Here is a 16,829-nt window from a genome sequence, read left to right as displayed (position 1 = left end):
GAGCTGTGTTTTGATTTCCATGCAGAGAAGTATCCACATCATTTTTGGCATGTTGGTGAAAGAGAGAAAGAGAAACATGAGTTCTGCTTTGTGACTGCGACAAGTGTGAAAGTGCAACAGACAGGTCTGGATATTCACAATGGCAATGTAGGCAACTGGCTACAGCTCCAAATTCTGAAGGCCTCAGCTGGTTCTGCCACTGGGGCCAGTTCAGATCTCAAAGACGCAGGCTGACAGGTATTTTCAAGTGGCAGTATGGCAACAGAAAGAAAATAAATCAGCCTGAGGCCTGTGAGTCAAGACAGTCACACCAGCTTCCTGTCAGTCCTGCTCCTTGTACATTTGTCCTAGTGAAAGGAAGCACCTAGGGAAGGAAGGACTGCAGGGTCTGTGACCATATACAGGCTTACAGGCCCCATGCTCTGTTCTCTTCTTTACTGTCTGAAGATTTCTGCAACCAAAGACCAGCACCAGGCAAGGAGGAGGAAAGAACCCAAAAAGAGGCTAGGGGATGTGGGGTTGTGTAAAACAGAGTCAACACAGGCAGGTGTTACTGGGAAGGATCTTCGTTCAATTCCACCACCCCCCCCCCCCCCCACCACCACCAAAGGCATTTATACATTTACATGGCAATATTCAGAAACATTTTTCCAGATATTCTGAATATCCGAACACACCATCTCAGCATTATCCACCAGATTCTATATGTTGTCCAAATTTGGGCGTGGATCCCAGATCCGTGCATGAACTAGTGAGCTGTTAACAATCAATAATTGGTGTTAATTGCAGTCATATGGGTTTACACATGGATCTGCCTTTCGGCTTATTCTATAAAATACACACGCCTAAATTTTATAGCGTGCAACTCAAAAGGGGAGGGGGGCGTGATCATGGGAGGGGCACAGGTGGCAGAAGGCAAAAGTAGAGACTAATAGACGATTCACCACTGGAGACGTGAATCCAACAGTCTTTATTATATCAGAGATAACGACCCGACACAGGCCGTGTTTCGACGCTAAAAAGCGTCTGCATCAGGGGTCAATAAATACACCAAGTAATGAATGCAAAACGAAGAGTCCTACTTGTATATGTGTTGTCAACTCACTGATCACGTAGCACCAAACAGAATATGCTGGATACAAACTATCAGGGGCACAGGTGGGTCAGGGGCATTCCCAGAAATTAGGTGTGATGTTATAGAATAAAGTCATTTTCACTCCCAAATGCCATTAATCACGCACCAGCATTTACTCCATGTTTCTGCAGGTGAAATTACTCATGCCCAAAATTAGGAGCAAGATCTGTGCTAAACTAATATTCTGCAAAAGGCGGTTGCAGAATACTAGTTTATAATTCCCCCCTATGTGGATAGGCCTAGGGCAGATAACTTAGGACAGGTCGAAGGCTGTCCTAAGTAACCAGATAACAGACTGGATATTGCCAGTATCCAGCATCTCAACTGTGTGAATATATAACTTTATTAACCTCTTGGGATAATATTCAGCCCACAGCATTCAGATTTTATTTTAAACGCCTGCCACCATAATTCCTGACTGTTGGACCCTGAAGCAGGCAACGAAACATTGGTCACCGTAGCTCGCGGTCCTTCTTTGTTGAAAAGAGGAGTTAAGGACGACCCGCTTTAAGCTAAATACCTTTCTGCATACAATTTGGAGTAGAGCTTTGCAGTTGGCATACATACTGTTTAAATACAAGGAGGTTTTTTGTGCCAATGATGAAGCAGCCCTGCTCTAGCTGCTTATTGCACTTATGAGCTTCTTGAGGCTTTTTCCTCCTGTAAAAATCACTGGATTTAGAAGTCAGACTATAAGAGAACTCTCACTGTATATTTGTGTATATTTGAATTGACTTTTAGGGTTCTTGCCCTTATTTTTTGATTTAGTAACCAGATATCTACCCTATGGATCTCTCAATGCGAGGTGCCACAGGGATCGCCAATATCACCAATATTGTTCAACATAATTATGGCACCACTTGGCAAAAAGCTGGAACTAATGGGGTTAAATCCATTCATATATGCAAAAGACATCACTATCTACATACCTTTTCACAACAATATCACAAACATACTGGACAAAATCAAAAAAGGTCTAGATCTCATGGAAAAATGGGCAACAACTTTCAAACAACCTAAATACTTTCAAACTCAAACTGAACAGAGACAAAACCAAATTCCTGGTCATATCAAGCCCACACAACCCTACATCTTACCAAAACTTCAAAATCAACCAGCAGACATGCCAAATCAAAATAAAACTAAAAATACTAGGAATCATCCTCGACAAACATCTAACACTGGACAATCAGGTATCAGCAGTCACATCAAATTGCTTCAGAACATTATGGAAACTGAGAAGGATAAGAGACTACTTCCCTAAACAATCATTCAGGATATTAGTCCAATCAGCGATATTATCACAACTAGACTACTGCAATGCAGCATATGTAGGGTGCAAGGAAAACACACTTAAATCTCTACAAACAATCCAAAACACGTCAGCGAGACAGATCTTCAAGAAGTCAAAATACGAGACAGCAATCCCATTAATTGAAAAACTACACTGACTACCAATTAAGGCATGACTACTGTTCAATGCGAGCACCCTAATCTTCAAAATACTATTTGATATGGCATCCAAATATATGCTGGACTTGATCGAGTTATCCCCCAGAATTGCAAACCCAGAAACAAGAAACTACCCACTTCTACATCTACCCAACTGCAGAAGCACTACCTACAAAATCATCTACACAGCAGGATTTAGCTACATGGGTTCCAAAGGGTGGAACTCAATACCAAAGGCCATAAGAAGCATCTCAAACATCCTCCATTTCAGGAAAGAAATGAAGATCTATCTCTTTAAAAAAAATTCTACAGCTAACCACAGAGACCACCTCACTTTTCCTCCTCAAATCAACCCTGCAAAACAAATGAATAAATAACTCCAAAACATAACAAAAAATGACAAAAGCCACAGATGCCATCTTCTTGTCTAATCTATCTCCTCATAAACTCTTGAATAACCACACAAACTAAAAATGATGTCCCCACACTTAAAAGCTTGATTAGAACTCCACCAAAATGTAAATTGCAAGATATTTTGTAAATTGTAAGCCACTTTGAACTGAAACTTGTTTTTGGTTAACAGTAGGATACAAGAATGCATAAATAAATAAATAAATAAATAAATAAATAAAATAAATCGGAACACAAGAGAGTTGTTAGATTTTGTCTTTGTTCCCCCCCCCCCCCCAATTATTTATTATATTGACTGGAGAAGCTAGATTAAGACACTGGCTCTTTTGGTCTCTAGATGGACAGGGAATTAAAATGATCTGCCCAAGATCACACAGAGTACATGACAGAGGCATATCTTGAGCTCATGTCCCATGACCTCTCCTCAACATAATCTCTAAAGTACTCCTGCTCCTCTTGCTAAACCAAGCATTCCCTGAAATCAGAAGGTAAAGCAGTGCATCTGCACAAGTGACAGCCCAACACCCCTCCTATCACAATTAAAGCCATATTGCATAGATCTGAGGCAGGGAGTGTCCCTCTCAATAAGGACCAGGGGAGAGTTGTCAGCTAGCTCCCAGCCAGTGTGGCAAAAAGTTTTTATGTGAACCACTTGCCAGCTAGCAGGTCACGTGGTCAGAGCTCCAAGACTGTTAACCTTATGGCACAGTCCGCAGGTGCTTTTAACCTGTGGACCTTTTATTTCAAAGTGCACCTACTTGGGCACTTTTGCTTTGAAACTTGCTACAAGTATGAAGTATCCATGGATATTTGCACCTGCTTTTTCTGCAGTATTGTTTTCATGGAAAATAATAGACATACATTTGAACATGTAATCCTTATAAGTTATTTTTTTCTCCTTCACCCCTGAACTAAACACACCCCCATGACCTTGAGTGTGGCTATAAGCATACAGTTTCTGGAACAATCCACACACTTCTAACTCCAAAAAACACCTACTGTGAACTGCACTAAGTGAGGACAATTTCCAGACAGTGAATTTATCCAGTGGATTGCTATATACACACCTCAAATGGCTTTGAAAAATGCCCTAATAAAGATCTCAGGATATTGGAAAGTGTTGTTGGCCTTCCTTTCAAAGTAAACTCCTGTGCCATAAAAACTGGCCGTATCAGTATTGCTAGGTTCCCCTACCCCACCTAAAAGTTACAAAGCGGAGGGGGTGGGGACACTGATTCTAGAAATATCCTTGTCTATCTCTGAAGAGTGCAAGAGCAGGTACAACTACTACTACTACAAATCATTTCTATAGCGCTACCAGTCGTACGCAGCGCTTCACAGTTGAACAGCAATTCAAGAGGTGTGAGGAAGACAGCAGCTGTAACTGAAGAGGGTCCCAGGGCAGTCTGGTATTTATTAGAAAAGTGGTGTGCTTGCTCCTACAAACCTTGCATGAATATTAGCACGTAAAAGTCTTTTTATGTCCTCTCGATGTGGATCAGCAAATTGGTTGCAGAGGTTTATTGCCGCTGTCATAGGATTATAGATCCCAGGTCTCAGTTCCAACAATTGAAAGATGATACAGTGTCTGGTCCCATTGTTTCCAAGATTGCAATCCTGCTGAAAATTCTAGACTTTGGTTTTAGCTAAAGACAACCCTCCAATGAAACATTATTAAACATCCATCAGTTCTGAAAGGAAACAACCATTAATCCCAAACTGATAAATTTTCAGGTTATAGCTTATACATAGAAGCATTGAAATTCAGATGTTTTTTATGTAATAATTTATATTTACATGTTTGATAGCCCTACCTCTATGTATATGTGTTGAAGAATATAGGGAATAATTTGAAGCAGCTAGATTACACATTTCCAATTATTATATAAGATCACAGCTTGGCCGAATATAAGCATCCCCAACACCTGGCTGTACACATATTTTAAAGTACCAAGACAAAATAACACTCAGTATAAATACAATAGCCTTTCATTGTCAGGAGAGAATATTTCCACATATAAATTATAAAAGCCACCACAAACTCAATTCTAAATATTTCTCGATCCTTTGGTGGTTATTTTAGAATCTCTATTCTTGTTTTAGATGCCCATGTTACATGGACGTCTAAATCCCAATTTTACAAAGGCGGGATATGGACATCTAGCACTGCAGGACATCCATATCGCAAGGGGGTGTAGTCTGGGCATGTTTTGAGTGGGACTAGGGAGAGCCCAAAATATGGACCTCCAACTCTGATCACAGAAGTGGAAGGGACATCCATGTCTAAAAAAGATGGACATCTGTATTTAGACCTGATACTTGGCACGTCCAGGTTACAGAAAGGTGCTCTGAACCATGCATTTATATGTTTATAATTTGTATTTCTTAACCACTTTTCCATTTTTGTTATTTAGCTAAAAATGGTTTACAACATTTTATCAGGTCATTACAGTACAAGAAAGGAGATTTGGAGGGGCATTTTCAATATAAGGTCTAAGTCCGACTTTGGATGTTTTGTTCAAAACGTCCAGAATCTGAATAGCAAATATAGCCATTTTCGAAACAGCAAAACACCTATTTTTTCCCTGAAAGTGGCCACTTGCTAGATGTTTTTGTGCTCTGTGCATTTATCTTTTTGGGCCATTAAAAAAAAAAGTCCAAGTGAAAAACGCACAAAATCATGTCATTGGGATGTAGGAGGAGCCAGCATTTTTAGTTCACTGGCCACACAGACAACCCAGCAGAGGAGCACCCTAGGGGGCACTGCAATGGACTTCACATACAAGGACCCAGATACATGTCAGCAATCGTTGTCTAGGGATGGTCCCTGGTCCAGTTCACAGATGCAGTGGGTTCATAGAGGCAGTCGGGTCCAGTTCACAGTATTGTGGGTTACCAAAGAATACACAATCCACATGGGTTTGGATATATATAGAAAGTATATTGCATGTACATATATAGCCTCACAGCACTTAGTACAGGGAAATAGTACAATTTTGTACCTGTGTATGTGTTTAGATGGGAATCAATGAGAGAAAGGTAAGAATGGGAGCGGGGGGTGCAGAGAAAGATAAAGAGAGAGAAGTGCCTAAGAAAGCAGAGCCATGTGCTCTGGGAGAGAAAGCTTTGGGGTAGAGCTGGGGAAGAAAGGGGGGCCAGAACCGGGGCTCTGGTGGCTGGAGATGGGTGTGTGCAGGGAGAAAGACAAAGAGAGAAGTGACCTGAGCAGAGCCGTGTGCTTCTGCTTTATACCTCAAGAACAGAAAGAGATCAAAAAACTTATTTTCTTCCCAGCCTTTGATTTCAGCTCTTTCCTTTACAAACTGCAGTTTACTTTCTGAAGTCAGGAAGGTGACCATTTTCACAGGTTCTCCTTTGAAGTCCCTAGTTATGGAGCCTCTCTGTCTGGCTTCCTTTGTTCTCACAGAGAGCACTGCTCCCAGATGCCCAGAGAGGACATAGTTATGCTAATCAGGAGTGATTGAGAAACAACAGGGCTATCAGCCAGCTGGGCAACATTTAGGCCATTTGCTATCCTTAGTGATTCCTGAGGGAGGGGGGAGTTCTCTGAAATCAGAAGCTGGTTTAATATTAATCTAAGTGTGTCCAGCAATCCTGACAGTACACATCTCACCTTACCCCTTTATATTGTATAGTGAGCCCTCCAAAACCCACCAAAAACCTACTGTACCCAACTGTACACCACTACAATAGCCCTTGTGCCTGCAGGTGTCACCTCTATGTGGATACAGTAGGTTTTTGAGTTTTGGAGGGCTCACATGTTCTACCACAAGTGTACTAGTTAAGAGTGGATTATGGGCATGGGTCCTCTTCTCCATAGTGCACTGCACTGACCACCAGGCTGCTCTAATAGGATTGGCCTTAACATCTGAAGCTGTTATGGAGGCTGGTATATACTGTTTCTTTTACATCTTTGGGGAGGTGGAAGGGGGTCAGTGACCACTGGGGGAGTAAGGAGGGGTCATTCCTTTATTCCTCCAATGGTCATCTGTCATTTAGGTCACTTTGAGACTTAGTCATTATTAAAACTGGTCTAGCTCAAAACGTCTTAGTTTCAGTCCTGGACGTTTTCATTTTGCTCCATTATGGCTGAAAAATATCCAGGTCTTAGGAACGCCCAAATCCTGCCCTTAACACACCCCTGACAAGCCCCCTGAGATTTGGATGCACTGTAGATGAACTGCATAGAAAAACATCTGGGAAAACGGGTTCCAAAAATACCAATTTGGACGATTTGGTGAGAAAAACATCCAAATGATGCTTTATGCCACTTATTGGATATTTTTTTCTCTTTTGAAAATGAGCCCCAAAGTGACCTGTCCAAGGGCATAAGAAATGTCAGTGGGAGAAGTCAGATTTGGACCTTGGTTTATTCTCCTTTGCAGTCTACTACTCTGACTGCTAATAGTGAACAGAGATCTGTCTTCTGTAATTCACACAGAAAAGCCTCTCTTATTGGAGACGGAGGCTTCAGGCTCTAGTCCCTACTGACCACTATCTTCTCAAAGAAGCATTTGCAGATATGAATCCTTGCATCTGGTCTTAGATGCTCCCTTGTTAACTGCAAGCACCTCTTTTTCTTTTTTTAACATGTATGCACTGAATTGACTCGTGTTGTGATCTCTGGGCCGAGTACTGGATAAAGATGACAGGAGGTGGAAGGAATCGCTTGAACTGGGACATGAGTGTGCCAGTGCCACTCCTGAGAGATATTTTCCGCAGGAGCAAGTAACAGTGCACCTACTGCTGGAGCTGGAAGTCACTGCTTCCCATTCAAGCAATCACTGTTGGGAATCCATTGAGGGGATGGGTAATTGCACCTCTCCATAGTTCTAATGCTGATGATTGCCATGTCATTGCAACAGGCCTCCAGGCTCCTGCTCTCTCAGGTTCACAAGCACCAGCCCCAAAGAAAGAAAAAGTTGTTGAATCATTTGCTTCCTTTTCCTTTCTTTGCTTTCAGGCATCCTTCATCCTTACAAAACAAAGTTTCTGTTCCAGTTCACATGAGATCAGCATGGTCAATTCCTTATCCAGACAGTGTCCCATCTACAGTTCCACAGAATTTGGAAGTGAGAGGAGGCAATAGACAGGGAGCAGGGGAGATGTCCTGAGCTTGCAGTTTTCTGTATTCTGGACTCACAGGCTGCTTGCAGAGGATGCTGCCAGTCTTTTGCCAATATAGATTCTGAGAAGAAAGGAAACCAAAAGAAAAGTAGATTAAGTGCTGCATGGGGGAGGGGGGGAGTAGGTAGCACTGCAGGGTCCTGTTTTCTAGCAAACAATTATCAAACTCAAGCCAGTAGGTTTCCTGGCGTTCAAGACCTTGCTTGCTGCAGTGCAAAAGAAACACCAGTAGAGGGCAGAGTCTGATTTCCATGAATCTTACTTAATTTTTCACTGAAATTCTTTGCCTCCTGGCTAACTCATGAACAAGCAAACATAAAAACCATGCAGCAGTATCATACAACATAAAAATAAACCAAAACCCTTAGCATGTCCAAGTTATACAACAAAAACCTATAAAATACTCCAGCCATATATAAAGTTTCAAAAAAAATCATGTGCTATTAAAAAAATAAAACACTACATAGTCATAATAATCTTTATACAAATTATTTCATCTTTTTTACTGTGCTGGGACCATCATATAAGGGGCAGTAAATCATGCCCAATAAATGCAACACTTTCATTTACTGCTTTTATCTTGTTATAATCATAAGTCCCAATTTATATAAAAATGAATGTTAAAATAGTCTGTCATCATTTACCCTCCAACATTACTTTGTGCAGAGAATCTTTTAAAAAATAATAACAAAGGACTTATCTGGCAGTCACTGTTCCTTGAACATAGGGTACTGGGCAAATAGTTCCACAGGAAAGCCGATGTGATCACGTTTCGAGCTTTTACAAAAAAACACTTGCGTACTCTCGGATTACTCCAGGGCAGCATAACATTTTCTTTTTTAAAAGAGATTCTTGTGAAGCATTGAAATTTTGCAGCCATGTCTTGACGCAGAGCTTTAGCTCGAAACGTAATCATGTCAGCTTTCCTGTGGCACTGTATGTGCTGTATCCTATTTTCAAGGAACAGTGATTGCCAGATAAGTCCTTTATTATTTTTAAAGCTTCTTTGCATAAAATAACATTGGAGGATAAATGATGAAAGACTATTTTAAACATGCATTTATATATAAATTGGGACTTACGATTATAAGAAGATAAAATCAGTAACTAAAGTGCTGCGTTTGTTGGGCATGATTTATTGCCCCTTATTTGATGGTGCCACCACAATAAAAAGACAAATAATTTGTATAAGGATTCTTATGACTATGAGTTTTTTTGAATAGCACATGGTTCTTTGGAACTATAATATGGCTGGAGTGTTTTAGAGGTTTTTGTGATATTTAAGCCTTCACTTCTTTGCAGACGAGAGATGTACAAGCTACACAGCAGGCAGGAGACAACTGAAAAGATCCCCACAGATGGACCAAAGATGGGGGAGAGAAAAATGCGCGCAAGCCCAGTGTCACGAAACGCCTAGCAACCGTCTGTCCCAGCACTGCTCATGCCCGCCTGCACATGTGCATGGTGTTCTACACTGGCATGCCCTCCACCCCACTGCAATGGGTTTCTCTTGCCTCTGGGCAAGTCTCCCACCTGCAAGTTAATTCCCCGGTGGTTTCTAAGAACACTGGGGCCACAATCCCAGGGGTCCCATAGTTCTTAGAAAATACCCACAGTCCAAAAACACAAACCACCAGGATTCTTAGTCAGTCCAAGACAACAGAGCTAATAAACTAATAAGTTTATTATCAGAAAAGTGTAACAGTGAACTGTAAAAAAAAAAAAAGATAAAAACAGCAAACACTAACAGGTAAAATAACTGGTATCAACAGTAAAACTAACTAGACATTTTCTTACTACCTGACTAGTACGTGAGGAGTTCTGGAAAATAACTGCTCACAGGTTTTGAACAGGGTGTCAGTGCAGAGATCTTTACCCTCCACACTCCCTCTCTGAGACTGGGGATTTCCAGCACATACTGCCTGGATTTTGAACCTCAGGGCCAATCAGAGGCCTGAGCATTAACACTGAAGGGTATTTGGCGAATAGCAGTGCAGATTACTTTCCCTCAGGGCTCAAGACGAAGAAACAGTCACCTCTGCAACAGCTTTAAAGCAGAGGACAGACACCACCATACAAGGGAAATACATGCCATAAGAATAACAATACAAATCGCAAGCATGAAACTCCTCTATTTTGCCACACCTAGGCATTTAAAGCAGCGGCAAATGATGAAATGCTAATAAATGCGCCACGTCCTCTGGCTGGCAGTGCACCAAGTTCCTTGTCCTCAAAGAGCGGACCAGCCAGCCAGCCTGCCTTTCATCACGATGCAGCCAAGCCCCAACTCTCAGTTTGGGACAATTATTTAAAGCATTCATTGCACCACTGACACACAGCGTTCATGGAATTGTCATGGTGCAGCAGTTCCCTAACAGAGACCCCCCCCCCCCCAATATTCAGCCAACGGCGGTGAACATTTTTGAAATGCTTAACATCGACGGCTAGACTAGCCATGTCCAAGCCCCAGCACTGTATATTGGGGGCTAATTTCTGTGGGATTTGCTGCTGGAGTTTATGTAGATCCCGGCAGATATTCAGCCAGGGCCTGCATAAGACACCAACCACAAGAGGTTACAGCAGCCATTTGCAAAAAGGCAGCGGCAAGAGGCAGGAGTGAATGGGCTTTGCTGCTGCCCATATCGTCCCCCACTGGACCACCAGGGATACAGGTAGGCCCATGGAGGCCTACCCAGACTCCAGGAGAGAGGAGGTTTGGGGCTTCAAATAGCAGTGATTAGGGGAGGGAGAAGAAAGGCAGCTTCAGGGGACTTCAAATGGCGGTGGATTGGGGGAGGGGGAGGAAAGGCAGCAGGGGACTGGGGAGGGTTTAACTCCCAGCTTCTCCCTAATGCCGACCCTGAGCTGTCCACTTTTTCTGGGGCCAGTCAGAGGCAATATTCAGCGACACTGCCTGCTTCAGTGCTGCCAAATATTGAGGGTTAGGCGGTGGAAAGCAATTTAAGCAGACAGGAGCCTCACTTTGAATACCGGCCAGAGAGGGTATGGTAATCACATGCTTCTACTATCTGCAAAGGGGGGTGGGGGCACATCTCTGCCCTCTCACCTACAGTCTACAGGAACTAACATTCTTATACAATAAGTGACACCTTCATGACAAAATTAGGGTGTCTCTCTTTGCCTCCTTGACCTTCAGAAGATGACTTATTCTGTGTACCAGTAATTGGATTGGGCACCCTGATGCAAGCAGAACGTTGAAATATGTTGGGCTGAAAACCATTTGTATCAGAAAGGTTACTTGTTGCTGGTCTGAAAGATTTGCAGTGTCTTTTAAACTTGATTTTAATATTGACTCTTTGATGTGAATAAAGTTTTATGATGCTGTTATTTCTAAATCTTTTAGTTAACAAATAAAATGCATGCTTTGTGTCTGAGTTATTTATTCAGCAGGGTTGCCTTTCTCTCTTCAGAGTTTATATTAGGATCTAATCATGTTTTATGTATAACACTGTGTTAAATTACAAAGCATCCTTGGGGGGTCACAAGCTTTTTTATTTTCAAACTGCATGTGACTCATGAGGTACAGGAGTGTTTCACATTGAACCATGTAGATATTGGAGGCTGGATGACCAAACTGTGCTTCAAATAGAGGGACATTTGCTTGGGTGTTGCTCTTTTAACTCCTGCCTCATAGTGTTATATATTATAGCCATGAATTATAACCCTGTATTTACTATTGCAGAGTCCAATGTATATCTTGGAGTTAAAAAGCAGGGCTGCCCAGACCTGCATGGATGTGTGTTAGCCAGGGGCGTATCTGCGTGGGGCCACAGGGGCCAGGGCCCCCGCAGATTTCGCCCTGGACCCCCCTACCGCCGTTAACCCTCCCCCGCCTACCGCCAACCCTTTCCCCGCCTACCACGGTCACCTACCCCCGAGGTCCGCTCCTGCTGCGACGTCAGACTCCGTCTAACTGGAAGGATGCATTGCAGGTTTAACAGCACGATGAAGAAGTTAAAGACCTCGGCTGGGCTGGCGGGGGTTGGGGTCCCCCGCCAGCTGAAGTAATATTTTTAAAAAACGGCAGGAGCGGACCTCGGGGGGTAGGTGACCGCGGTAGGCGGGGAAAGGGTTGGCGGTAGGTGGGGGAGGGTTAACGGCAGTGGGTGGGGGACAGCGGCCGGGGGGGGGTTATAATGTGCCCCCTCACTCTAGCCCCTGCCCCCCCTACCGCCGAACCTCAGATACGCCCCTGGTGTTAGCAGAGCTATGTGAAGGACAGGCACAGCAGGACAGTTCCACAATTCTGTTATTTCATTTTATGAAGTAATCAAACCTAGGAAGGGAAGCCTTCTTCTCCCAGTCATTGCATCCCCTCTCCTGCATGCTCTTTGTTGTAAAAGGGAAGAGGGGGTCGGGCCCAATTGCAGGGCAATCCCGAGGACTTTGTGAGCAGTGCAGCCCCACAGGGAACAAAGGAGACATGATGTAAAAATTACTGCCTGGCCACTGTCTCCCCTGAAGTGGTCATGGTGCAGTGGGTGGAATGGAGACCTAGGGAGCATGTCACACAGGGCACGATGCTGGCTCAGGGTGATTCTGAGAGAGTGTGCTGGGGTCAGCCTTGGGGAGTAGATCACCAACAAACCCATCCCTCACCCTCACAATCATCACCCTTGCCCCTTAACCTTCCCTGCCCTGCAGGCCTTTTTTTAAACAGTTTTGGAATAGTCCTGAGGCTGTCAGGTTTTAAAAAAGCAGTTTAACCTTAAAGAGTGCAGGAGACCAAATCAGCATATGTGACATGCCCAAGTCCACCTCTATCATGAAGCCTAGAGCAGAACATGCAGGGCCTCATTCTCTGCCCATGCCCCTTAACGCTGAACAGCTGCCACTGTCATCGGGCCTTGGGACAGTCCCAGTTGAATATAACAATCCAAGAAGGAGGGAGACTCTGGCAGTTTGGAGCCTAGTGTTCCACAGAAAACCAGTGCTTCCATTGCAATTTTTTTTTTTTTAGTTCTGCCAGCCTCTCTTCAAGAAAACTGGACATGCCAACCAAACATCAGCTGTCTGGCAACCCTAAAGAGAGGAATGAATGCAGTGGCGTAGCCAGAAGTCAATTTTTGGGTGGGCCAACAGGATGGATGGGTGGGCACTAGACAGTGGTTTGCTGGTAAATGTTTAACAACAGGCTCTCTCCCCCTCTGCGACCCCACCCCCCGTCCACCTCCCCTCAAAATTGCAGAGCTGGCTATAGCCGGGGAGAGAGCCTGGGGGGGGGGGGAGGCAATGCTCTCTCCAGGAAAAAAAAATTAAATGATCCCAGGTTCCAATCTAATTCATGTTTAATGTGGGATAATATGCCATAAATAAGTAAATAAATAAATATAAACTTTTAATGTTGAGCACCTGATTCTCAAAGCGGACATATTCCAAACACTATAATGAAAATAAAATGATTTTTTCTACCTTTGTTGTCTGGTGACTTTGTTTTTCTGATCATGCTGGCCCAGTATCTGATTCTGCTGCTATCTGTCCTCTTAACTCCGTTTCCAGGGCTTCCTTTCCATTTATTTCTTTACTTTCCTCCTTTCTTCTTCATTTCTTGCTCTACGTCCGTAAGTAAAAGCTGGGTCCTCCGCAGACTTGACTGTCCAGTGGATCCAGCTTCTGCCTATTTTCTCCATCCATGTGCTGTTTTTCTCCTCTCTTCCTTTTCCCTCATATATCCTTCCTCTCTCTTCCCTCCCCTCCATCCATGTCAGCATTTCTTCTCTCTCCCTTCCCCTCCATCCATGTGCATCTCCTTCCTCTGTCTTCCCTCCCCTCCATCCATGTCCAGAATTTCTTCTTTCTCCCCTCCATCCATGTGCATCTCCTTCCTGTCTTCCCTTCCTTCCCCTCCATCCATGTCCAACAATTCCCTCCCTGCCCTCCCCTCCATCCACCCATGTCCAGCAACCATCCTCTCTCCACTGCCCTTCCCTCCATCCATGTCCAGCAACTCTCTTCTACCCTCCCCTCCATCCACCTATGTCCAGCAACTCTCCTCTCTCCTGCCCTCCCCTCTATCCACCCATGTCCAACAACTCCCCTGCCCTCCATCCATCTATCCATCCATATCCAGAAATCCTCCTCTCTCCCCTGCCCTCCCCTCCATGTCCAGCAATTTCTCCTCTCTCCCTGGTCCTTGTCCTCCCATCCATGTCCATCGATGCTTCTCTCTCCCCTTTGATCATCTCCCTCTCATTCCCTCTCCAGCACTCCCATTCCCCCCTCTGTCTCTCCCTTACCCAGTCTCCTAAATTCCTCCCCCATTTTTCACCCAGTTCATTAGTCCCCCATTCCCCATACTCTGTACTTACCACTCCTCCCAGTCCCATCTATCTCCTGCTCCTTCCTTCTGCTCACCACTCCTCCCAGTCCCATCCTTCCCTCTGCTCACCACTCTCTGCTGAATAAAGACAACGTGGATGCAGGCAGCACAGCAGCTCACTAGGTTTGCTTGCTGTGCTTTAAGTGAATGGCAACGACTGCGCAGGGGAGTAGAAACATATTTTAAATGGCTTCCTTCTGTAGTCGCAGCAGCGAACTGGCGGGCGGCGGCACTAAAAGCATAAAGCAGCGAAGCTCTTCGATTCCGTCCTTCGCTTTCCGTTTCCTGGCCGCTCAGTGTCCCGCCTTCCTTTGATGTCATTTCCTTTCGGGCGGACGGGACGCTGATGTTGGATTATTTGTAGTAAATAATTAGCAGATTTTAGTACACACAGCTTCAGCTTTAGAAATGTTAATTTCTTTCTTCATCTCTCTCTCATTCACCCCTGAATAATTCACTGCTGAGTCACTTTAAAGTTGAAGTAACAAAACATCTGTTTACTCACAGTTTGTAGTTAGATTATAATCAGACAGGCTTATATATACATATTACTATACATTTGTCTTATCAGCTCCTTCCATGTGCTTAGATGGTAATGGATGCTCACACCACCATAGATCCTCTCAGGTTAGGAGAGATCATGAGCTCCATGTGCTCCATGTGCTGCATGTGCTGCATCTAACCCCCAACAGGAAGTTGCATAGCAGTGTGACCTCTCTAAGTAATTCACATCAGAGGTCACAGAGTAATCACAGAGAAAAGATTGCTGACAGGCAATGCATGTTAAAATACAATTACATTCCAACAAACCCCTTCTCATGCATAACTGTCATGCAATTATTTATTCATACAAAGTCCAAGCTTTATACGCAGATTCACAAAATGTTCTCTGGGTAACGGTTTGGTCATGATGTCAGCTGTCATCTCACTGGTGTGACAATAGTGTAGACTGATGACCCCTTCTTTTGCCAACTCTCGCACGTTGTGGTATTTCGTTGCGATGTGCTTGGTGCGTGACTGAACCTTGTCATTCTGTGACAGTCGGATGCAGCTCTGATTATCTTCCATTATCTGGATTGGTCTCTTTTCAGCTATTCCAAAATCCAGCAAAAGTTTTTCAATCCACATCAGTTCTCTGCACGCTTCCGATACAGCCACGTATTCAGCTTCTGTAGAAGACAAACTCACAATACTTTGTTTATGACTGGCCCATGAAATTTGTACATTTCCATACATAAACACATATCCACTTGTGGATTTATAATCAGAATGATCCCCTGCCCAATCTGAATCACAGTAACATATTAGTTTTGGATTACTATTGGCTGAAACCTTTAATTTACAATCAATGGTACCCTTTAAATACCTTACCATCCTTTTAACTGCAGTCCAATCTGATTTGGTAGGTGAGCTGACCCTTCTGCTCAAAATTCCTACTGCATTTGCTATATCAGCCCTGTATGTGGTAGCTAGATATAAAAGCTTACCTATGGCTGATCTATATTGGATGTTATCTGGTAAAGGTTCTCTTACTGTTTCATCCTTCAGAAAATCAGTGATCATGGGAGTGCTTACAACTTGGGCATCTTGCATACCTAAACTTTCAATAAGCTCATTTATTTTCTGCTTCTGGCTTAGAAGATAAGAACCATCATTTTGTTTCTCAATTTCTATACCAAGATAGTATGACACATTACCAAGTTCTTTTATCTCAACATTCTGGTTTAAACACTTTACAATGTCCTTGTACTCTTGCTCACTTTTGCTTGCAATGAGCAGATCATCAACAAAAGCTAAAATGTATGCATATTGTCCATTTGTGCACCTAGTGTACAAGCATTTATCTGCTTCACCTTGCTTAAATCCTAAATTTGTCAATATTTCATGCAATTTGTCATTCCAACATTTTGCACTTTGCTTTAATCCATAAAGACCTTTGTTTAATTTACACACTAGCTGTCTTTGTTTTGTATTTATGAAACCTGTTGGTTGTTCCATGTACAAGTCTTCAGTTATATCTCCGTGAAGAAATGCTGTTTTCACATCAATGTGGTTGACTTGCATGCCTTTTGAGACTGCAATGCTCAGAAGTGTTCTTATTGTCGTGTGTTTCACTACAGGTGCAAACACTTCATCAAAATCTTCTCCATATTTTTGAAGATATCCCTTTGCCACTAATCTTGCTTTATACCTTTCCACTTTTCCTTGTGCATTCCTTTTTAACTTGAATACCCATTTGCATCCTATAGCTTTCTTGCCAGGAGGTAATTTTGTAAGAATCCAAGTATTATTTTTATCCAATGCATCAATTTCTTCTTGTGCAGCTTTATGCCATTCAGCAGC

At 43.2% G+C, this 16,829-nt stretch overlaps 1 protein-coding gene across 1 annotated transcript in view; it reads right to left on the bottom strand.

Moving 5' to 3' along the window:
• Positions 1 to 7,280: 7,280 nt before the first annotated feature.
• LOC115462541 (BCL2/adenovirus E1B 19 kDa protein-interacting protein 3-like) overlaps positions 7,281 to 16,829 on the bottom strand; it is a 49,746-nt gene continuing 40,197 nt past the window's right edge. The window contains exon 6 of the mRNA XM_030192536.1: positions 7,281 to 8,207. Coding sequence (XP_030048396.1) covers positions 8,159 to 8,207 — 49 coding nt within the window. The 3' untranslated portion in view covers positions 7,281 to 8,158. The remainder of the gene's footprint in view (positions 8,208 to 16,829) is intronic.

This window comes from Microcaecilia unicolor, chromosome 2, assembly GCF_901765095.1.
Source record: "Microcaecilia unicolor chromosome 2, aMicUni1.1, whole genome shotgun sequence".
In the NCBI taxonomy this organism is placed as follows: domain Eukaryota; kingdom Metazoa; phylum Chordata; class Amphibia; order Gymnophiona; family Siphonopidae; genus Microcaecilia; species Microcaecilia unicolor.
This window is presented reverse-complemented; position numbering and strand designations above follow the sequence as displayed.